This window comes from Empidonax traillii, unplaced genomic scaffold (assembly GCF_003031625.1).
Source record: "Empidonax traillii isolate 1590-97213 ecotype Southwest subspecies unplaced genomic scaffold, ASM303162v1 scaffold846:size362177, whole genome shotgun sequence".
Classification (NCBI taxonomy): domain Eukaryota; kingdom Metazoa; phylum Chordata; class Aves; order Passeriformes; family Tyrannidae; genus Empidonax; species Empidonax traillii.
Window position 1 is genome coordinate 122,756 of NW_020956039.1, and position 22,410 is coordinate 145,165.

Sequence of the window (22,410 nt, forward strand, 5' to 3'; positions counted from 1 at the left end):
AATCCTTACAGCTCTTTAGCTCAATAAGAATGCTGTTTAAATGTATTCCAAAATAGTTCAATTTTTCTTAGCCTCTATTGGTCTTTAGATACCATGAGACAACCACTTTCCAAGTAAATAAATAAATTTTTTAAAAATAAATTGTTCCTTCAAGGTAAAAGGCAAATAAAAGAATACAATATCAGGTACCATTATTTGGAGGAATTTTCCTGATTTTCTAATGTTAGGGAACAATCTCTTTTCCAAAAATCCATCCTTGTTAAACCTTATTGTTTCAATGATTTTATTATTGTAATGAATGCACAGTAAATATATACAGGAACAACACAGACTTTGAAGTCTGGCACATCTTAAAAGTTTCAGCTCTAGGGTAGTCATCAGATAAAAAAATCAAAATTGTGAAGAACCACACAGCTAACTTGTTTTCGTACTTGTTCTATTCTTGATTTAAAGAATATATTGAGGTAGAATTAATGCTTCTAAGGGAGCATGGAAACTCTCCAGTGTCTTACAAATAAACATGAATTTTTGCTTTACACTTTGTTCAAGCAAAAGGTTTTTAATAGCTATCATACTCCTTTTTACTACTTACTTAATTCTTATTAGCTTTCAATAATGTGCAAATTATTTGCAAATGTGCTAATTTAATCAATGAAACATTTGTGTAACTTTCTAAAGAGGTAGCCAAAACATGGCACAAGGGATAATGACGAAGAAATAAGTGAAGCTGAAGACACAGATGACTAAATTTTTTCCTAGGTAGATCCTGAATCTTTTTCAATTTTAATGATTATTACAACAGCAGACAGTGATAATATCAGAGATCTAGCTAAGAAAAGGATGGTTCAAAGTAGATAAAATTCAGTAATATTATTTTTGAAAAACACCTTTTTGTTCTATTGATGCTTTTATGTTTATGATATTCAGCTTCAAATATCTACTACCAAACTTGTCCACAGATAGCTTTCCAAGTATGAACATACTATCTAACTTTCTAAGGTTAAATGCTTAATGATTTGCAAGCTAAGTTCCATTTTTAAAAAGTAAAAGGTAATATTCTTAAGGATGGCATCATAGCTACTGAAAACAAACCAGAACAACCCCAACCCCCAAGACAGATTAATAGAAAATGAATTTGGATAAATGCATTAATCTATTCAGCATTGTTGTACCCAAAACGGGAAATCAACCTAAATATTCAAGTCCAAATTATACCTTCTAGAATACAACCCAGCACATCACAATATTTTTTCCTTATCAGCTGCTAATTGTAGACATCAAATGATTAAATTCCTTTTCCAAAATCCCAGACATTTTTCTATTTAGCACACTTGACATGGACCACAGCAACACCTTTCAGTAAGACTCTAAACAAGAGTGTAAAATTTCAAGTATTAAGACAGCTTCCTTTCACAAGTCTATATTTTTCTCCCTGTTTTTTTTACCAAACAGTCAGTAGAAAAATTAAAGCTATTTTTGCCAGTTTAAGAATAAAATGTAGAGTATTACCTGTCTAGTTGGACCTTTCTAACTTTTGTAGCTTAAGCCCATGAAAATACCCTCTATCCTGAAGAGTTCCTTTAGCTTATTCTCTTCTCACAAGCATGTTGATCTTCAACATTCTTATCACTTTTGTATGTTAGTTTTCTGACTGACAAGCAACACACATCGAAACTTTAAAGAATTTCCACTGATTTTGATTCTGGCTTTCAGATGTCAAAGGCATTTTGAGACAAATGGCACTATTTCTAAAGTCCTGCTCTGTTGCAATAATTCTGAACATAACCCTATACAACTTCTGCCTTTTTGTCTCAACTCTGAAATAATTCTAGCATTCCTAAAGCCCAGCTTCTAGAATTACAATTTTAGTAAGTATCCTCACTATATTACCTACATAAATTCCCTCCAAAATCTTAGCAGAATTTGTGTCCATTATCTATAGGCAGCACTGAAACATGTTTCTTAGGAAGTTAGAATTTAGTCATTCAGACTCAAAATTTAAAGTGGTCTCCATTTCTATAAACATCCAAATCTACATATCATGCCTATACACTTAATAGTCTGAATCCAGGTGTTCAGGGAATATTAATTTCAAATATTAGAATACACCATAGAACAGAATATGAATATATAAGCCAGAATTGACTGGAAGAAGTCATGATGGAACCCTATGCATCAGCCATGTTGGTTAAAAGGAAAATGTAATAATATAATAATTTCATAATAATATACATAACATGAAAACACAAATCAGTAAGCAAAAGAATAAATTCTATCTATTTAGCAAGGGAGACAGTCTGATTACTAAGCATAGTAGGACACTAAGATTTAAAAATGAAAGAAATGAAAGATTTACATTGTAGTTGAAAACAAAGGTACAAAACTTTGAAGGATAACCAAAAAGTGATGGAAAAACTAACACACAAAAATAACAAAATATACCAATAGTCTTATTAGACAACATAAAAATAAACTGGAATGCACAAGCTATACATAAAGATGCAATGGATTTATTCACAGCTCAAAGTCTCTCATGAGACACAAAAAGAAGCAGGAAAAGCAGTACTCTACATGTTTACTTTGGGTATACTGCAAATTAACTAATTTAAAATTATTTGAGAGGTATGAGGTCAGAATCCATTTCTAAATATACAAAATCCTACATGACTGTGTACCTCGGCTGCTGAACTTGTTTGAGTGCCATTTGTTACCTCATTACAGTTTCAGGCTTCAGCTAATTAATTTTACTATGAATAGTTAATATAATTCTCTATACAGTGAGAGGACAAGGGGGGGATATCCCTTATCTGAAGGAGGGTGGGTTTAGATAAGATATTAGGAAGAAGTTCTTGACTTTTTATGAAGTTCCAGTGCATCACCACTCTATGAACAGAGAGAGATTGTGGACTCCCCATCCCTGGAGGTGTTCAAGGCCAGGTTGGATAAAGGTCTGAGCAAGCTGGAAGGTGTTCCTGCCTGTGGCAGGGGAGTTGGAACTAGATGACCCTTAAGGTGACTTCCAACCCAAATCTTTCTATGATTCTGTGATTCTAAAACAGCAATGAAAAAGAACTACCAACCTATTACTCTTATTTTTTTATTAAGTTGCCTACATTGGATCCATTTTTAATTGTGCACTTGGTCTGTGTAGTCTCATGTAATTCAAAAATCTTGATCATCAGTGAGCTATTATCAATAAGAAAGCAGCATAAAACCTACAAAACAGTAAGAAACTTGTCAGATATCTTTGTTAGATATAACAGATAAAAATATGTGAGAAAATATTTCCCAGTTCAAATATTAAGTGGAAATCCCTCGAGGTTGGTGGAAAGCAACTAAATGCATTCCTTTTTCTGTTATGAATAATGGTGATATTTGGTCCATAAATAGCACTGACAACTTTGGAAAGAAAAATTACAACTTTAGACAGGAAGAATGATTTTGTACTTGAAAAGTCAGGTAGATTCATGATTTGGAACTCTGAGATGACTGCTGCTGGTGGTGATTAGATTTGGGGTGAATGAGAGAATACTGAGCAGTGAGGAACCAGACAAAATAATGCCCTCACCAGTAGGCTTTTTCTGTAAGTGTTCTGACGCCCTCAGGGAGAAGCTGTTGTTACCATCAATTGTATAATATACTGTAAAGTACAAAAATAGCATTCTGGGTACTTTTCTACCCAAAGCAGTTTCTTTTGCTTGAAATCTTGGTCCCCAAGGCCTTGTTCCCAATGCTGCTGTAAAAAAGGATCACTGCACAGAGCATGGTCTACATACAGAAAAAATATAGTTTCAGCCTTTGGCATCATGTATCACCCAGCGACTTAGGGCAAAATTGCACTAACTGAACATTTTTAATTTATCTGGCTGGCACACTGCAACATAACTGAATAGCCAAAGTGTTCAATGCTTAAATTAAAGTGGTTAGCTGATTCCTTTTATAAACACTGGGAGAGGAACATCACCAGTGGGTCATCAATGTCTGAAATAGATTAACACCATGGGATTATGGATGTTAACACCATGCATCTATTTTTTCCTGATTGGAGGGAAAACAGACTAGAGAATCCCATTACTAGGGCTAAATAAATATATACCATCAAAGGACTAAAGAAATTCCATAAATAAGTTATGAAATAAAATCATTTCTGTAATATACACTAACCTGGTCCTCCCACTTCTCAGACGCAGTGAAGAAAACTGTTCCAGTTCTCTTTTGCATGCATACTTCCCTTCTCCCAGTGTGATACAGTACAGAGCACTGTACACAGTACAGTATAGAGAAAAAGATTTATATGCTTTGAAAAGTATATGGCCACTTTGTAGGTAAAATAAAATCCTATTCTGATTTTTAAAATAGTTAATCAATTTCTCTATTGTTGTTTTCCTTACTGTTTTAGCTATTTAAATTGTATTTGAAATCATTCACTAGTAATGGATTTAAATGTCATTACTGTAAGCATCTTGATATAATTTTGCTTTTCATTGAAATTAATTATAGTATGTAGAGATATAAGAGTTTTTAATTAATAAATATTTCAGGCCAAATGTTTACAGAGGTTTCTTTTTGTAGGATTCTTTTAATATTTAAAACAGCCTTTTTAAAATTTAATTATCACAATTTTTCCACTTTGAATTTATTTATCATTAAATTGATTTAGAACAAGACAAATATACTGTTTTGTTGTTAACAGAGGCTCTAAATACACACATATAATATTGGACCATCCTTTAAAACCAGTAAGACCCTGGATCACTTGAAAAATGAAGGCTAAAGATAAAACAATTAGTTTAAGCTTTTAAAAAACTGTTTTTCATAAACTTGTCCTACTTTAAACCATTGAATTTGTTTATGTGTTTTTCCAACATTAGAACAAGTCTGTCCCAGGCAATTAAACTCCCTGATTTCGTGTTTTTTGCTTTGCAACAGATGACAGATCTAGAAGAATTTTTCTTCAATCACCTCTTATTATGGTGTTTCTTTTTACATATATAGTATGCTAAACCAAACTTGTGACTATGTTGTGCCAATTTTTCATCCAGATCTTATGTAAGTAAGTCCTCTAGAGAGTAGTGAAATTGCCCACTTGGAAGTCCTCCTACTGTGTTCTTAACAGTTTAAATAGTGCTAAAAAGCAACTTCAGTCTACTGAAAATATAATTCAGACTGCTGGACTGCTTTCTGACCTTGCTTTAATTTTGTCAGGGGTAGTTGTGTTAAGCTGTAAGCAATTTCTATAATTTTTTATGGTAGATACTGTTTAGCTTAGAAAATAAAGGATGCTTAGAGACTGAGGTGATTTCCTTCTGTTTCAATTAAATCCTGATTCATAAATGTAAGCGTAGCCTTTTCCAGTTATATATCTAATTTACCATCAGCGCACTTGTAGCAAGCGTGGGTAGAGCCCTTCTCAAATCTTCGTTCGCGAAGCCTAGCCATGATGATTAAACTCAACATACACAGCCTTTCAGAAGCCACCGGTTAGAGAGATCAGAGATATTTAAATATTAAAATAGATTGAAATAGTTTCAATTGTACAATAAATTTGTCATTATCAATATTCTATTTTAGCTATAGGGACAAAAATTAACATTCATTTTCCGCATATTTAAATATAACTTTTGGAAGGAATTATAATGGTAATACGCATTTTTTATTACCAGGATCTTGTATAAACAATATACTATACTTTTTTTACTCTTGTGGACTACAAACATAGCACAGGATGCACACCAAGTTGGTCAGGAGTGTTGATCTGCTGTAGGAGGGCTCTGCAGAGGCATCTGGGCAGATTGGATCAATGGGCCAAGACCAACGGTATGAAGTTCAACAATCGAAGTGCTGGGTCCTGCACTTGGGTCACAACAACTCCATTCAATGCTACAGGCTGGGGAAGAGTGGCTGGAAAAGGATAATGGTGGGGCTGATCAAAAGCCAAGCTGAACATGAGCCAGCAGTGTGCCCAGATGGCCAAGAAGGCCAATGGCATCCTGGATCAGAAGTAGTGTGGCCAGCAGGACTGGGTAAGGGATTGTCCATCTGTACTCGGTGCTGGTAGTGCTGAACCTTGAATCCTGTTCTCAGTTTTGGGCCCCTCACTAAAGAAAATGACACTGAGGTGCTGGAGTGTGTCCAGAGAAGGGCAACACAGCTGGTAAAGGGTCTGGAGCACAAGTCTGATGAGGAGTGGCTGAGGGAACTGGAGGTCTTAATCATGGAGAAAAGGAGGCCTAGGGGGACCTCATCACTCTCTGCAACTACCAGACAGGAGGTTGTAGCAAGACGGGTGTCAGTCTCTTCTCCCAGATAACAAGCAATATGATAACAGGAAATGGCCCCAAGTTGCACCAGGGGAGGTTTAGATTGGATATTAGGAAAAATTTCTCCATTGAAAGGGTGATCAGGCATTGGAAGGCAGGGAAGTGGTGGAGTCACCATCCCTGAAGTTATTTACAAGATGTGTAGATGTGACACACTGGGACACGGTTTAGGGGTTGACTTGGCAGTGCTGAGTTAGCGGTTGGACTCAGTGATCTTAGAGGATTTTTCCAACCCTAAGGATTCTATGATTGTATAATTCTGTGAATGCCTGCTGTAAATTGGAAGAACAGGACTTACATAAAAACCTCAAATATGTCAAACTATTAATTTTGATTGTATTTCTCCATGACTAAAAAGGAATATTTTAATGATCCTACTCAAAAGATAATATCAATGTTTAATTAGAATCCCACTGGATAGTTTCAGCTTTTGCTGTAATTTTAATGAATCTCTCAGTTAAGGTGTGACAGATTTAGCTGCAGCACTTTAAAATGTGCCTCCATCCTCTCAGCCTATCAGCAAAACATCAGAAGCACCATGAGTAAGCATCCAGAAATTTCTCATCACAAGCTTCCCCTTCAACAGTTTCTTAAGAGCACCAAAGTGTTTCCAAAACCCAGGACACGTGTGACTCAAATGCCTTTTCAGCATTCTTTACTAAACAGCAGAAGAAAGTCTGAGATTCACAACCTTGCCTAATAATCTAAATTCCTTCTCTTCTACCAAAGTAGATAACTTTGATAGATAGGATAATGAAGGGACTAAGACAAAAGCAGAAATATTTGCTTTCCATGAAGAAAAACAAAACAGAATTTTGGAGCTATCCATTTGTAAATTAAATTAATAAATGCATATGGAAAAGTGAGGTGTTGGCTTCTGGTGGTGGAAGGGAACCTTTTTCCTGGAGTGGTAGCTAAAATCTCAGTATGTGTCAGTATCACGAATGAACTGCACAGGATTGATGACTGTCTATGTACGTAACATTTGAAAGAGTGAATGCAAGATGCTCTTCAGGCTATCATAAATGCACATTCTGATTTCAAAAACGAAGCGCGTAGATCCATACAAAGTCTTTTGAAACAATAGATAAAAATGAATCTTCCTGAAGATTACTTTGGTTTTGTAATGCTTTAGTTTTTTCATTCAGCAATGCAGGTTCTGAGCTTTGCGACCAACTACATTTAAAAGTACAAATATGGACTTAAGGCTTTATTTTCACAGCAGGTAGGAGTTAAAATACCTATGGACCATACAGCATCATAATCAACATTAGCCACACTTCAAGGGAATAAAATAAAAGGCCTTTTTGGACTGAAAAAAATAACTTTGGAAGTGAGGAAATGAAACCATCAGCCCTAAAAATATACTCTGGGCTCACTTTGGGGGAAGAGAAAAAACTTTTTTTTTTTTTTTTTAATTTAGCACTTTGCTTCTCTCCTATTCAACTTTGCAAAACAAAAAGAATCAGTCGAATTTGCAAGTAGGTTGTTTTTAGTACTCTGAAAATTCACTTGTGAACTAAGTGTTTGTGTCTGACTGACAACCTCAGCTAGGTTTATTTCCTATTTGCCTGGATTTCAGTGTATTTTATTGTTATTTAATGATATGTCTTCTAGAAACTTTACACAATTGAGTCCTTTAAAACCTGACCTGACATGCCAAGAAAAATATTACTTTATTCAAAGAAAAAACTGTAGAAGTTGTAATACATATTTTCAACATATTTACATCATGAATTCTTATCTTCCCTCCTTTTTGAGATTGCTGACCTTTTATAAATATTGCTGTTTACCTTTTGTTGCTATGCAGAAAAAATTAATTAAAGTGGAATCGTCCCCAAGAAGAAGCCTTTATAACCCTTGGAGATTAGACAGTAGTAGCAAATCAGACAGTAACGGAAATAAATAATGGAAATAAAAAAAAATTGGGATACTTAGTACACTGAGCTCCAGCCCACTTTTATGGTTTAAGTAGGTCTTTACCTTTTATGTTTCAACTTCTGTCAAAGAAAGCTAAAACCTCTTGCTTCTGCAGCTTCTGGTATTTCTTGATTATTTTATTCTCAAAATCTCGATGCTGGCACTGCCCTCTGCACCCCTGTTTGTATGGTGGCTAGCACATTCAGACTGCGCTTCCACATCACTGAAGTGCAAAAAATGAATGAAAACATGCAAAAATGACTGGAAGTGCTCAGAATCTTTGGCAGAGTCCTAATTTTAAATGGAAAATGTGAAAATACTAACCCCATGGTCTTTTACTGTTGATGGTCTGTGCTTATGATAACTATTGACAGGTCCTGGCTGTTTTATTGACATGCCTACGGAGGTCACTTGTGTTCGTGACGAGGGTGCTGTGGTCGAGGGACAGCATCTGGCTGTGGCACTGAGCCCTGACTCCTTCTGAACACTAAATGCCTGGGTCAGCAGTAGCTTTTACATTTAGAAGTAATACACTAACATTTTAGGCTGGTAATAAGGCAATACAGTTTATTAGTCTCCTTCAATTCATTATGAATTTTGGAGCAAAATGTTACTGAATAACTAACTACCTGTCTTATGCTATTATGTGTAGTCTAGAGCATGCACCACTTATTTCTATGGCAGCATTTTGTACACAGAACAGGAGTAATTTAAAGCAATTTTGCAGGTGCTATTATGGAAAATAATATCTGTCAAGATTTTTCATAGAAGATTACCCGGAGCATTTCAGTGTATTTTCTGCAGAAACCCTTATCTAAGTAAACAAACAAACCACCCCCACCGCCCCCCCCCTGCCCCCCCCCGTCTTTTACAAAGACTAACACAATGGAAAAATAATGACAAACATCAATCACGTGGTTGCATTATATTGTGTATTTGACACCTGCTGATCAATTTCTTTTGCTGCCTTTTTTTTTTCCCAACCAAGCTCAACAAAATAATAGCCAAATTATTGTTCTTTCATTATTACTCTCACAAAGACTCTAGTAATGTACCAAAACCAGTATTCAGAAGCTCCAGAGTTCACTGGTAGTACAGGGTCTGATTTCCAGCTGATCAGAGCTTGAACTGATCAGAGAATGAACTTGGCATAAACATCAAAATATTCATCCTTTTCAATAACAGATGAGTTATTGAAACATATACACATATTGTGCATATACATATAAAATATATAATATATACATGGATATTTTGTTTATATAATTCCATACACTCTGTGTATGGAATTATGTGTGCATATATAGATATATATATTTGTTTAGACATACAAAAATAATTTTAGTATCCAGGACATTGTCCATAAATAAAATAACATGCCTCTAGGACTTTATGCAGTTGTTCTTAGTTCATAAGCATTTAATTAAAAGTACCCCTGTTTAAGGTATATAATTCATTTTGAAAAATCCTGCTTAGGTTGAAACGGAGTTTTTAGCTATTTGCACTGCAAATCCATTTTCCTCTTCTGGTTATATTAATGTATTTCCCTATGGGTAAAAACAGTCTTCCTCAAATGAAATTTTGCATTCTTTGTCTTCATATTATCACCTAGAGACTTTGAGATTGTTTAGATGTATTTTGACTAGACGTGTCTGTTATGAGAACCACTATTCTGAATGTATAGTCAGTTTTATTATATTTTTCTATACAGTGTATCTGTATTAAAATCACCACCTGTGTTACTGATTGTAGAAAACACGAAAACACAATAGATAGATAGGATATGAGGAATATCCAGAAAGGAAATGAACCTTACCCCAGAACTGTAATTAAACAATATCAAAACCATGATCTGCATGTACCAACTGAAGAAATCCCAACTTAAATCTAATTCCCAGTCTGTTGAAACTGAAGCACAGTAAAGTGAATTAAAGTCTGTATTTTGAATATTAAACTAAATGTACCCATTTAATTTTAGTCAAGATCTTAATACTTTTCAATGACATTCTTACTGGGAATAATTTTTTCCCCAGATTTCTCCAGTGAAAATCAAGGATATGGGCCTCCCTGACAAAAATGTTATCTATTTCTTAATGATAAAGAACATTCATCATAAGTGGAACATCTAAAATAATGGTTTTATCCTAGGATTACTGCAGAAAGGAATCTAATACGATAGCCACTTTCTAATGCCATAGAATTATAAATACAGTTTCTTTTTTTCTTCTTTTTCTGTAACCATGTATTCTACATGGTTAAAGGTGTCCAAATTGCACTTTCCAGGTGCGAAGTCAAACAAGCAGTTTCATTTTTTTAATAGACTGAGGTAAATTAAGCCCACTATGTCTCTTCTTGGAATAATTCCACCCAAACTTTGATAGTCCCTAGTAATATTAATGAAGATTGTTTATTATTTCCTAATGTTGACATTTCCTAATCAAACTCAAAATATTTCTTACATTTTTGGATTCCAGGTAAAATTATTTCTATATGTATTTCTATTACAGGCCTATGATGGGTAGTTGTTTGCACTAAATTAAAAAGAAAATATTTAAGACATCTTGCTAATTAACTAAGTTATGGATTTGCAGAATACTCTAAGAGTTGCCTGTGCACTTTTGGGTTGTAGTGATCCAATGTGAATACACAAATGACACATTTTCTGGTTCATATGTTAATGGGAATATTGATTAATAAATATGAACCTACTGAAGCTTGAAGTTTATTTTATTTATTGACTCATGTAATCAATTTAAATATTTTATTCAAATGCAGCATGTAAGGCTTATCATACATTTTAAAATTATTATGTAGAGTAATAGGTATAAAAGATACTATGATTTTGTTTTATATTTAAAATCCTGTTTGAGAGTCAGTAGATGATCTTAACAAATCATCTAATATTTAACAAATGTACACAAAATTGCATAATCATGATAAAGAAGCACATTGAACAAATGTTAAAACAATATATTATTCCAGCAAATTAAAACCAAAGGATATTGAGTGTGTTTTGCCTTTTCATCAAGACGAATGTGCAAAAATATTGTTAAGGGTAAAGAATTAACAAGACTGATTCTTGCAATGAAACAAACTTGATGCGCTTGAACATCTCATTTGACCAGTGTCAAATGACTCCAAAGCTGACACAGACAGAAAGATAAGCAACATGAATCGATACCTCCAGTGCTGGATAAAATGGCATCCATTTCAAAGTTTATGAATTCCAAAAATAATAGATCAAAGAGAAATTATATAGTCTTTCTGATGTCTCATGAAAGGCATTTTATGACTACTATGAGGAAATTAAACATTAAACATTAAAATTTTCATGGATATACTTTGTACAATTAATAGTGAGCTCTACAATGAGTATCAGCAAGCATACCTTTAAATGTATGCTATGTTCTTTACTTTAGCAAGTCAGTGTGTTTAAAGTAAGGCATTTGCTAACATGACTTTATGAAACCAAGCCTGCTGAGAATTTCATTCTATTGATTTGTTAAGATCCCTAAACAGGCTGCAAAATAGACATTAAAAAAAAACATTAAACATTAAAACTGAAATTTTCCTGGTAACTAATCCCATGTGACTATGAACAATCCCTAAACTAACCATACACAAATAACCTTCCAATTTCATTAGTCTCCTGGAGTTTTCAGTATGTTGGGAAATGATTGTGAAATATGCTCAGCCACATATCTGGCTCATGCCATCCTGTGCTCTTCTTTCAGCTTGTATTTCCTTGGCTATTATCCCATCTCCTCATTCTCCCTTTTTTCTACTTTGGGTGAGGAATATTTGGTAAATAAGAAATCCAAAAAACGTGTGCTAGAAACTCAGAGCTTTCCTACTCTGTAATTATCTGGAATAAAAAGAGAAGATATAAAAGACCTGTTTATCACTTTCTGAGACTTCAGTTTCACAGAGCTCTATCATATAACGATATATTTGTTTGCTTTTGTGCAGAAGTGTCATACTCTGGGATCCTTCATCGGTGAATATAAAACATTGTACAGACCCCAAAAATAACACAAATAACTCAACCTGATGAGATCCAGCAAACTGTTCATACATACTGATGTTTTGCAGAGCAGTTTTATGTAATGACCCCTGAACCCTGTGTCCTACAGTTGTTTGGGCTCAGGACCTCATGGAGAGCGCTGTTGCTTCCTCCCTTGCCCTCAGCTCCAGCCTCACTGTTATGACACAGTGAACAGTCTACGATTCCTACAGAATACCAGGATTTGTGTCCTTTTCCAGAACAACAATTGTGAGACAGACTGTGCACCTGAGTAAATGCCAGTACAACCATCAGCTGTCAAAAATCAAGTTACACAAATTAGCCAAATCCACTTGTCAATACTTATGAAGTCAACCGTGGCACCCATTAATTCTGTTGACTTGCATCCTACCTTTTCTGCTGTAGCAACAGCGAACCACTCACCCCAGTTAAATCAACCTCAATGCTCTTAGGAGAAAGAATATTCAAACCAGATCAAATTAGCCCGAGTCATGTGAGACCCTCACATTGCACAGCCTCTATGATAATAAAAAGAGTAATTGATGTCCACCATATCTATTTCCCAGGTCACTGTACTACCCTGGCTTTACAATAATGCTCTCCATTCCACAGCTATAAAGCAAAAGACACTATGAGGCAAATTTATACTCCAAATGCTATGGAGCAGGAACCATGTTTCAGAATATTTTTTTACAACAAAATGGCATCCTGGTCCTTTACTGGAGCTCTACTGGGAGCGTAGCAAGGGAGTAATAATCACAGTAAAAATGTGAAATGAAAGCACTCCACTATAAATGTGAAGATGGAATGTATTACTCATAAATGAACAATTATATATTTATATTTCTTCAGTAATCAAAACTACAATTAATATTTGGCCACATTTTTAATGCAAAGAGAAATGAAGTTTCACGCCAAAGGTAAAAGTCTGAAGACTTAGGCCACAGGTATTACAAAAATGAGAATATAAAATTTAGACAAAAGAATAGTATGAATATTTGTCACATAATTCCTAGTTATATTTCCTATTTTTATATTACAGTAGTAGCACCTAATTTGTTTTCATAAAGAGCAACCTATAAAAGCAGTGCTTTTAAAACACACACACTAACACATACATACACGCACAAGAATATGCTGGATTAGGTTTATTCTCATTTTGATGAAAATGCTAATTTTATACAGAGTTTGTGCTGCAAGGTTTAAAGGAAACTGGGAATTTTTAATTCTCCAGTCATCATTTATTCAGTGGTAAGACAAGGCGTTTAATCACCCAAGTTTCTAATCTTTGGGGACCAAGGTTTCATTAAACCAAATGTTTCTGTCAGACATAAAAATGAAGTAGTTTTGAAGAGATTTGCAAAATACCTTTCTAACATCGATATGCCTGCTCTTTTAATGTATATTGCTTCATAGCTGCACAGCAGGTTTTGGGGGAAGAGTAAAGAATGAGGAAGTAGCAAATCACTGACATTGCTTTTTTACCTTTTGCCATGTTCCTTTAAGAATTATTTTACTAAACTTAATTTTTTCTTTTAACTGCTTATATCAGTTTAAGAGCAATGTATGCATGCTTATTGATACACAGGGATGTGTCATAGCAAAAAATTGAGAGGTGCAAACGATCTCAGGCTGTCTTACACATAATTGGAGTAGAAAAAAACTACTTCAATGACAAATCTGTGACACTGGGATTTAATTTAGTCACAAATCTTTAAATAACAACTCCCATTAAAAAATTTTAAAAGTAAATAAAATGAAGGGGAATTAATTAACCATGACACAAAGGTTCTGGGAAAAATATCAAAATTGCAGTGAAGATACTTAGTAGCCATTATTTATCTTTTTGGTGTAACAATCTGACTCCTTCCTCAACAACAGTAAAACTCTGAAGCACATTTGGGATTCTAGAATATATAAAAAAAAAAACAAACCAAAAAGTAACCATTTTCTTTATCACATGCTATTGAAAGAATATAAAAATAATAGAAAAATATATAAAAGTTATCAAATATTCAATAGCAAACATTTTATTAAAACTATTAATCACACTGTTTTGTGAAGGAATAAAAATCTTCTTTCTTCAGATATGTTTTTCCTTAAGGACTCCATGAACACATAAGCACAGACCATGCACCCTTTCTTGCAAACTGGATTCTTCTAAAGAACACATAAGGAGGCATTCAACTTGGTTGAAAAGTCAGTGCAAAATGGGAACATGACATCAGTATTTTAGGATTTGTTACAGGTGGCCACATGCTAAACGGAGGGGAAAGAGAACACAGCATTTCAGGATGTCTTTTGAAAACACCCTAAACATCTGGGCAGCAACACAATTCTGCTCTGCAAAATCATTCCAGTGAAGACCAAAGCTGGTGAACTCATTTAATATATATATGACTTTGTTGCCAACACTACACCGTGGCCAACACATAAATAGGCCTAAATCACTGAGATTTTTGCATAAAAATACTAATATCTGCAAAATCATTATCTGCTGTCATGATATAAAATAAATGTTTTTTGGTAGTAAAATTAGAAACCTTTTTTTTTTTTTTTAGTAAAGTTTATGGAAATGGTACTGAGAAACCACTTTTGCAAGTGCAATAGTGATGTCCATGTCAAATATGCCAAAAGAAACTATTGTTCTTCAGGTGCTAACTGGAAAATGCATGGAACTTTAGAACTATTCTGCACCGAATTTTAGTGAAATGTGATTTTATTTAAAAAAAGTGATGACAATGCAAAATCAGCCCTGTTGCCCAAAGCCGACAAATAATTTTAGTGGGCTTTTCCCTCTGAGATCTTAGATTAGAATGAACTAATGACATAGAAGGAAGTAGTTATAGCACCTTAACTATTTCTTGTGCTTAGTTCTTTTCTACTTTGTAAAAAACTAGGCAATGAAGAACGTAGTGCTGCTGTAGTAATCTTTAACTTCTTCAGCTGCTATGCTACATATACTAATTCAAATGCATAGAGAAATAAATTAATGCTGGGGAACATGTAGTATAAGAAAAATCCACAAAAAAAAATTTCAGCATTCTGCATCATTCCCACATTAAAAACTTAAGGGCAACAATAACTTTCTGCAGAGTTAACATTTAACAAGATGGTTAAGGTTAGAGGCAGAACAAAAAGCAATTACATATAAAACATAAAAATTACATTTCAAATCAAGATATTTTTAATGATGTGTAACTTTGCAGAAAATACATATTTTGCTATACTTTCATAGACATTTAAAAATAAACTTCAAATCACAAAGAAGATCTCTTCAGAGTTAGACCTGTGCAAACCAACAGCTTAAAAAAAATTTAAAAATTAACATACAGAAGAGAGTTCAGAAAGAAAAAACTTTCATTTATACCATTCTGAGGAAATATGGTAAAATGAGATATTAGAGAGGAATGGTATTTCAGATTTTTTGCAAAAAATCTTATTACTCAAGTAACTGGAAATAGGTATAAGCCATCTGCCTGGCCTTCTTCAGAAAAAAAAAAGGTCCCTGAACTTCACCCAGTTTCATCCAAAATTTTGATATCCATAATTTCTGAATTCTGGATTTATGAAATTCTTGGTATATTATACGTTCAAGAAATGCACATGCTATTTTCCCCAGCAAATTATTCCTTTAACCACACTTGTACTCAAGAAATCACTTTCCATTGTATTTACACACAAAGCCCAAGGCCACCAAGAAATTCCTATAAAAAAAAGTACCTTAAGCTAAGAGGAACTGAAAAAGCTGAGCATAAAAATATATTTTCACATGCAACCATGGGTAGAAAGACATACCACATTTAGCTCAGGTTTCACCTCAAAATACATATATATTAAACATTAAAAAATATTCTACTAGCAGTGATGATACTGCAATCATGTCTGCAGCATCCCTCATGGTCAGAATCAAAACTGCCAGCTGTAACAAGTTTTACTGAATTTTTTATTGTTTTCCTGATTTTCCTTGCATAGCAGAAGTTAGGCAACTAACATGGTATTTGAAAGTTCTTTGGCGAATAAATGGCTACATTTTCCAGTGTAGAACATAATGAGTCATAAATTGCAAACCATCCTTTCTTTTCAGAGATGTAAATCATTTATGAAGTCTTTAATAGATGCTATAAAAAGTAGCATTAGGGCACTCTAATGAATAAAGTAACTCACTGTCAGGAAGAAACCCTCTGCCCAAACCAGAGAATGTATGCAGTTATATGAAGCAGAGATCTACGATCCAAAACTCCTGCAAACTCTCTGAGAGCTCTAGGAATTGAATTTAGCCTCAAAGTTAAGTAAAATTCTGTAAAAGCAAGTAGAAATTGTAACAATGAGGTTTTAAAAGGAAGCCTGAGTTTAAAAATATAATCTATGTGTCAGTTGACAGAAGCACTATAATGTTATTTGACATTTGGAAATGGCACTGGCAATTTGAACAAATGCTGAGGAGAAGTATATGGTAGTGCAGTGATATATACACTCAAATCAGTGGTTTCTCTTATTTCATATTCTACACCATCCCAGAACTGTCTGGGTTCCTGAAGCATATCTCTGAAGTATATCTCTGAGAAAACAGATGTAATTAAACCTATATTTTCCATGCCACATTTTCTACTAATGAGGAAAAATGGAAAAGTCAGCATATTAACCAGAAACAAAATAGTGTTTTGCAACGCCACTTATTATATGGTAAAGTTGTTGCAAGGTCTGAGTAACTGTTTAAAACAGGCAGGAAAAAATTCAAGTGCAAATTAAGCACAGTCATTAAAAAACCCCCAACTTTTTCCCAGTATTGTATTAACTATGTATAAAACTTGATCTGACAAAAAAAGTCTTGTGAAAAAGCTCTAAAGGTCATTTTTTTTTGAAACTATATATCAGAAGTTCTGGGAAACAGTGAAATCTGTAAATAGAAATTGCAATAGTTGTCATTTAACACTGTGCATTGCAACAGAAATTAATTTAAAAGCATCACTATGGGTCATGGTCTATAATCTATGTATCCTTGAACTGTGGAAGCCAATAGCACTTGAGTTCCTGGGGATAAATGGCACTAATGACTAGTCTTAGTGTGTTGTTTGCATTTGCCATACTTTAGCATACTTTTAACAAAGACTCACACTCATAATAGAAAAAGAGTATTTCAAAAGCTGTGGAACAAAAGTGGTTATCTTGTCAGTATTTTCATTATTAAAGTTAATTTCCATTAAGATCATAAATGACAAAACTGGGAAGGAAAATTCACATCCCACTTCTCTCACGAATGAGACTCATTCTTCTCAAATTAATGTGTAAAAAAGAAGCCAATTAGCAGAATGTTGTTAGACTTCGAAAATATTCAGATACTCACTGTAAAACATCACATTTGCCCAGAAAAATGTGCACAGAAAGACACTATGGTACCACTGAGCTTTGTTACTGGATATACCACTTGCAGCTTGTCTAATTGCTAACTGCAAATTACAACCCTCAGCGACAAAACTACTTGGACAAACCATGGGTTATGTGGAAGATCAAAAGCAATAACATTTGAAAAGCACCTAAGGGGTAAGAAAATGTAGCCATGTTTTACAGTAATTTTAACTAAAAACAGATGGTAAATTTCTCAGAAAATTGTTAACACTATCTTCTATTCATCTTAGCTACAACAGACAATAAACAGGACATCCACCAGTTGTGAACGGCTTCCACTGTAAGCAGAAATGAAAAAAAAATGGTAATTTTGCATATATCATGTGATAACTGTGGAGGAAAACAAATACTACAAGCATGACCATGGAATTTAATTACTGTAGACAGTTATCTTGCCCTTGTAACATCAATTCAGATTGCTGCTGTGTATAATGGTCCTTTCCACTGCCACTAATCAGCTGCAGCAAAATAAAATAAATAATGAAATAAATTCTCTTCTAGTGAAACATATATTTAAAGAATTTTCAATCCATTCTTTAATAAATTATAAACTTTAATAAAATATAAGCCCATAAGACCAAAGCCCTTCTCTATTACCCTTGTGTAATTTCATATAAATATTAGCTACACAAGCTAAGTTTGCCCAACAGGTCCAACTGTCCATCTCACTTGCCCCTGGAGTTTCAAATGTGTTTCTATTGCCTGTTAAATATCAAGTGCTTTGTAAGGTTGTGTTATCAACTAGAACTGAAATCAGCTTTGCCAGTTACAGATGTTTTCAGTCTCTTTTGTATATATGCAATGTGCTACGAAGACTGTTAAATGAGATTTTATTTACCATCTAATGATGGAAAGCTATAGTTGTTCTCCCTCAATTTTTGGGGTTTTATTTGTATTTTCAATAAGTACTCACAAATGTCTGCAGTTTCTCACTGTTGCTCTGTGTCAGAGACACAGCCACAAGCTTTCAGAGAAAGGTGAGACCTTAACATATACATTTCTACCATTCTTTATCTGATACTTGTCATATATCTAAACATAACTTTTTTAATCAGAGAATCAATTTACTGTGATCCTTTTATGTTTAGATATGGGTCTGAATATAGTACACTCTTAGAATAGGTATGAGAAAATTGATATGAAAGAAAATACTAATTTTCCTGGGAGAACAGACACTGAGACAGGAATGCAGAAATTACTGAAAAATATATTCAATTCCCTTAGAAACTTAGACAATTTATTTTCATATATAGTACAATACATTTTTGAAGTGCTTTATTGCCTGCTTATTCACAGTCCTCTAATTAATTTTGTCTTATTCAAATATTCTGTGAAAATTATCTGAATTCTTGTTCAAATGCACTAACTGTTTGAAAATCATCCAGTCATTCTCTTCTGCATCTCTTCCCATTTCCCTTTTTTCATTATTTAAATGAATTTCCATTTTTCAGCTTTAACAAGTCCTCAAAGGAAGGTGGAATAATAATATTCCAATAGTGTTAATGCTCATGTTATGCTTGATTAATTCAGTGTCCTCCTAAATGTTTTTACTATCATGTAGACACAAACTTTGTAAATTTCTAAGGATTTAGGGCAAGAAAATCTACGGAAATCCTATTTCAGTTTAATTTATTTGTGTATGCTTTTATTCCTTACTGTCAAAAAAGTTTCACTACAATTTTAAAAGTCCATATAGCAAGTCAATGCTCTAAAACCTGGTCCCATGCCCAGTGAAGTGAACTTGGGTTTAACTGGATAATGAACAGCAGGGATTAGGGGAGTGCGATGCATCTCAGTTTGCTTGACTGACCAAAAGGACTGCTTTCTATTTAATAAACACTAGTGTAAAAAACAGATTACACAACATAGTGTAACTATATATAATTTGAACCCAAGTTTTCTGGACATCACAAAATGGAAGATTTAAAAAGGGATCTTATTTTAGTACAGATACTGTGCACTTACTTCACAGAGCAAAGGGATGAATCCAAATATCATATTAATAGGTTCATAGTTTATCATATTTATAAAAAAGAAGTGCTAATATCTTATTTGAAGATCCCATTTTTAAGAAATTATTTTAAGGAAGTACCATTAAAGTGGGAAAAAATACATTATCATACACTATTCTGAATTATAGGTAATTCACTTCTCAAGAATTATTTTGTATTACTTTAAGTTTGTCTTTGGCTGCTTTCAGTTTCTATCTTAAGCCTGAGTAAAATGACACCAGTGGCCATAACCCAAAATATTTTTAATCCAACTTGCTTTCTGACTTATTTTTAACAGTGTTAGAAGCATAATCAGGTGGATTCAGAACACGATGGGAATAGTAAAGTCACCAGCACACTCCGTTATTTATATTTTCCAGCCTCAGAATCATCTCTTTAGAGTGCAAAATTCCTTTCTATATGTGTGTACAGTTGTTTGTTCAATACAACTATCTGTTGCTGTTCACCATCTCAAACAAAACAGAACAGTCTACAAACAGGAAAACAAAATCTCTTGTCTTGGTTCACAATAGTTATATGGCACCATAGTTCACCATGATACACTGCAATTAAAAGGGAAGAGAGAAACCTACATTTCAAGGTCATCCACAAACCTTCCTCCATCAATGTTAACACTTATATAATGTGTATATGTGTGTGTGAATTTTACTTAATAAAATGACAATTCAGGTTATTGAATTGTCTATAGTATCTGACGTATTTGTAGGTTTGCTAATTTTTCATGTTGAACAAGAAATTTAGGAATCTGACACTAGGTTTTGGATTTTGGCTAGCTCACAATGGAATAGAAGAAGGGAATAAATCAGTAAACAGACGGTTGCATTAATCTTGCAGCCACCTTAAACAAGCCTCACTGAGAAGCTTATTCAGAATGTAATTGATCCGAGGTGTTTGGTTTGGTTTTTTTCTTAGAGCTTTCAGAAAAGTGACAGGGAACACATGGGACAGATTATTAGAGAATTTAACCTCAAAAGGGGAGAAAGTGTTTTATGTTACCTCCTGGTTAGCAGCAGCTAGTTCTTCTTCCAGTGCAGAGACTCTTTCTAAAGAAACCCTCAGTCGTTCCCTTACCTAGAAGAAAAATCAAAATATGTGCAGTAACGTAATTTCTATTAGTCTTTAAAGATTATATAATCTGCCATACACACTACTGTATGTCCTGCCAGTCTATTTGCAGGCATGTGTGTTGTACCCTTTCATGAGACATACTGTGTAGTAAACATTTAAACCTACCTAAAGGAAGAGTTAACCCATTACAATAAGTGTCAAACTTTAAATGCCATACTGCTGTTCCACAGTCTGCCTATAATTTTATGGAATACATAACAAATGCAAATATTTTAAGACCACATTAGGCATGAAAATAAAACTTTGGCCATCATCTTTTGCAAAGGATAAGGAAAAAAAACATTTGCAAGTGTTTTAAGTCCAGTCCACAGAAGATAACTATCTGTTTAGAGTAACTGAATGCAAAAAAATGTGTTGCAAAAATAACTTGCAGCACTGCCTCCAGGCACACATACTATAGATTTTTTAATATCATCATGCTTTTGTTTTGGTTTTGCAAAAAGTCATAAACAGTGTATACTCTCATAAGCAGAAAAGTCCACTGCGTTTTCACCAATTTCATAAATAACCTAGTCTGTTCTAAGGACATTTATGATCCACTAAATTGTTATTACTACTACAATTACAATTATTACTCAACATTTATTATCAATAATTAACGATAACCTAATACCTCTGAAGACATATTTACTGCTGTTTGAGTGCTCTGGCTCAGCGTCAGCTCATGCAGCGAGAGACAACCTAAGCTGGAAATGTAGTTTCAGTCTCCCAGAACCATCAAAGTATTAGACCTGAACTCCAGTGCTGTGCGTGGGTAACTCTCTGTCCTAGCTGTTAAGGGACCTGTGGCAACTCCTCTCCTAAACTACATAACTTCACTAGGCACCTCACATTAAATGACTTTACAACCCGGCTAGTCAGTCAACACTCAGGATCCATTCCTATACATGTTCCAGTGACACTGCAGCAGTGCTGTTCCAGCTGCTGATCCAAGAATATTTAATGCTAATAGCAATGTTTGTAGGGTAATGCAGCATACTCTATTAGAGCAAAAGGCGTAGCTGGAAAACAAAGCAAACCAAAAATCAATGTTTCATGTACAATAGAACATTACAGATTTTCATGTATGTAATAATTTTTTTCACACCCTTGAAAAATACAGGAGGTCTCTGAAAAGGTTGTAAATGTCCTAATGTTTTCATATTTTTTCCAGTGATAACTTTTAGTCTAAGAAATATTAACTTTCCTTATATATTTTATTTTCCATTACTACTGAGAGAAGTGAGATTTAGCAACAGACTCACTGTATTCCAAGAATGACTTAGACTTTATTAGATGAAAAATACTTAGCAAAACTATAACATAGTGTGTTCACTAAATTTTAAAACTATCTAAATCTAAAGATGAAATACGTATTCAGGAAACAAGCACTTAAAAATAAAACTCTTCCGCCTATCTAACAGATGCAAATGTAGCTGCTTATGCAGTACTTTGAGCTTTTTGCTCCTCTTTTCATACTTGAGCTTTATTAAAAAAGCCCAAAATTTGAGAATTTATGTCACGTATTTACATAAATTTTTTGAATACTCTTGTGTAACTATAGTTTTATAATATACAAAACAATATTGCTAGCCTTAACAGAATAGAAATCACAAGT

The 22,410-nt window shown here is 33.9% G+C and overlaps 1 protein-coding gene across 17 annotated transcripts in view; it reads right to left on the reverse strand.

Annotated features, from left to right (window-relative positions):
- The window catches only part of PPFIA2 (PTPRF interacting protein alpha 2), a 310,694-nt gene that overhangs the window by 78,201 nt on the left and 210,083 nt on the right, over positions 1-22,410 (reverse strand). For 15 of the 17 annotated variants that reach the window (XM_027902167.1, XM_027902160.1, XM_027902158.1 and 12 more), the window contains one exon: positions 20,682-20,756. The exons of the other annotated variants lie outside the window; for them this stretch is intronic. In XM_027902167.1, coding sequence (XP_027757968.1) covers positions 20,682-20,756 — 75 coding nt within the window. The remainder of the gene's footprint in view (positions 1-20,681; positions 20,757-22,410) is intronic. 17 annotated transcript variants of the gene reach the window in all.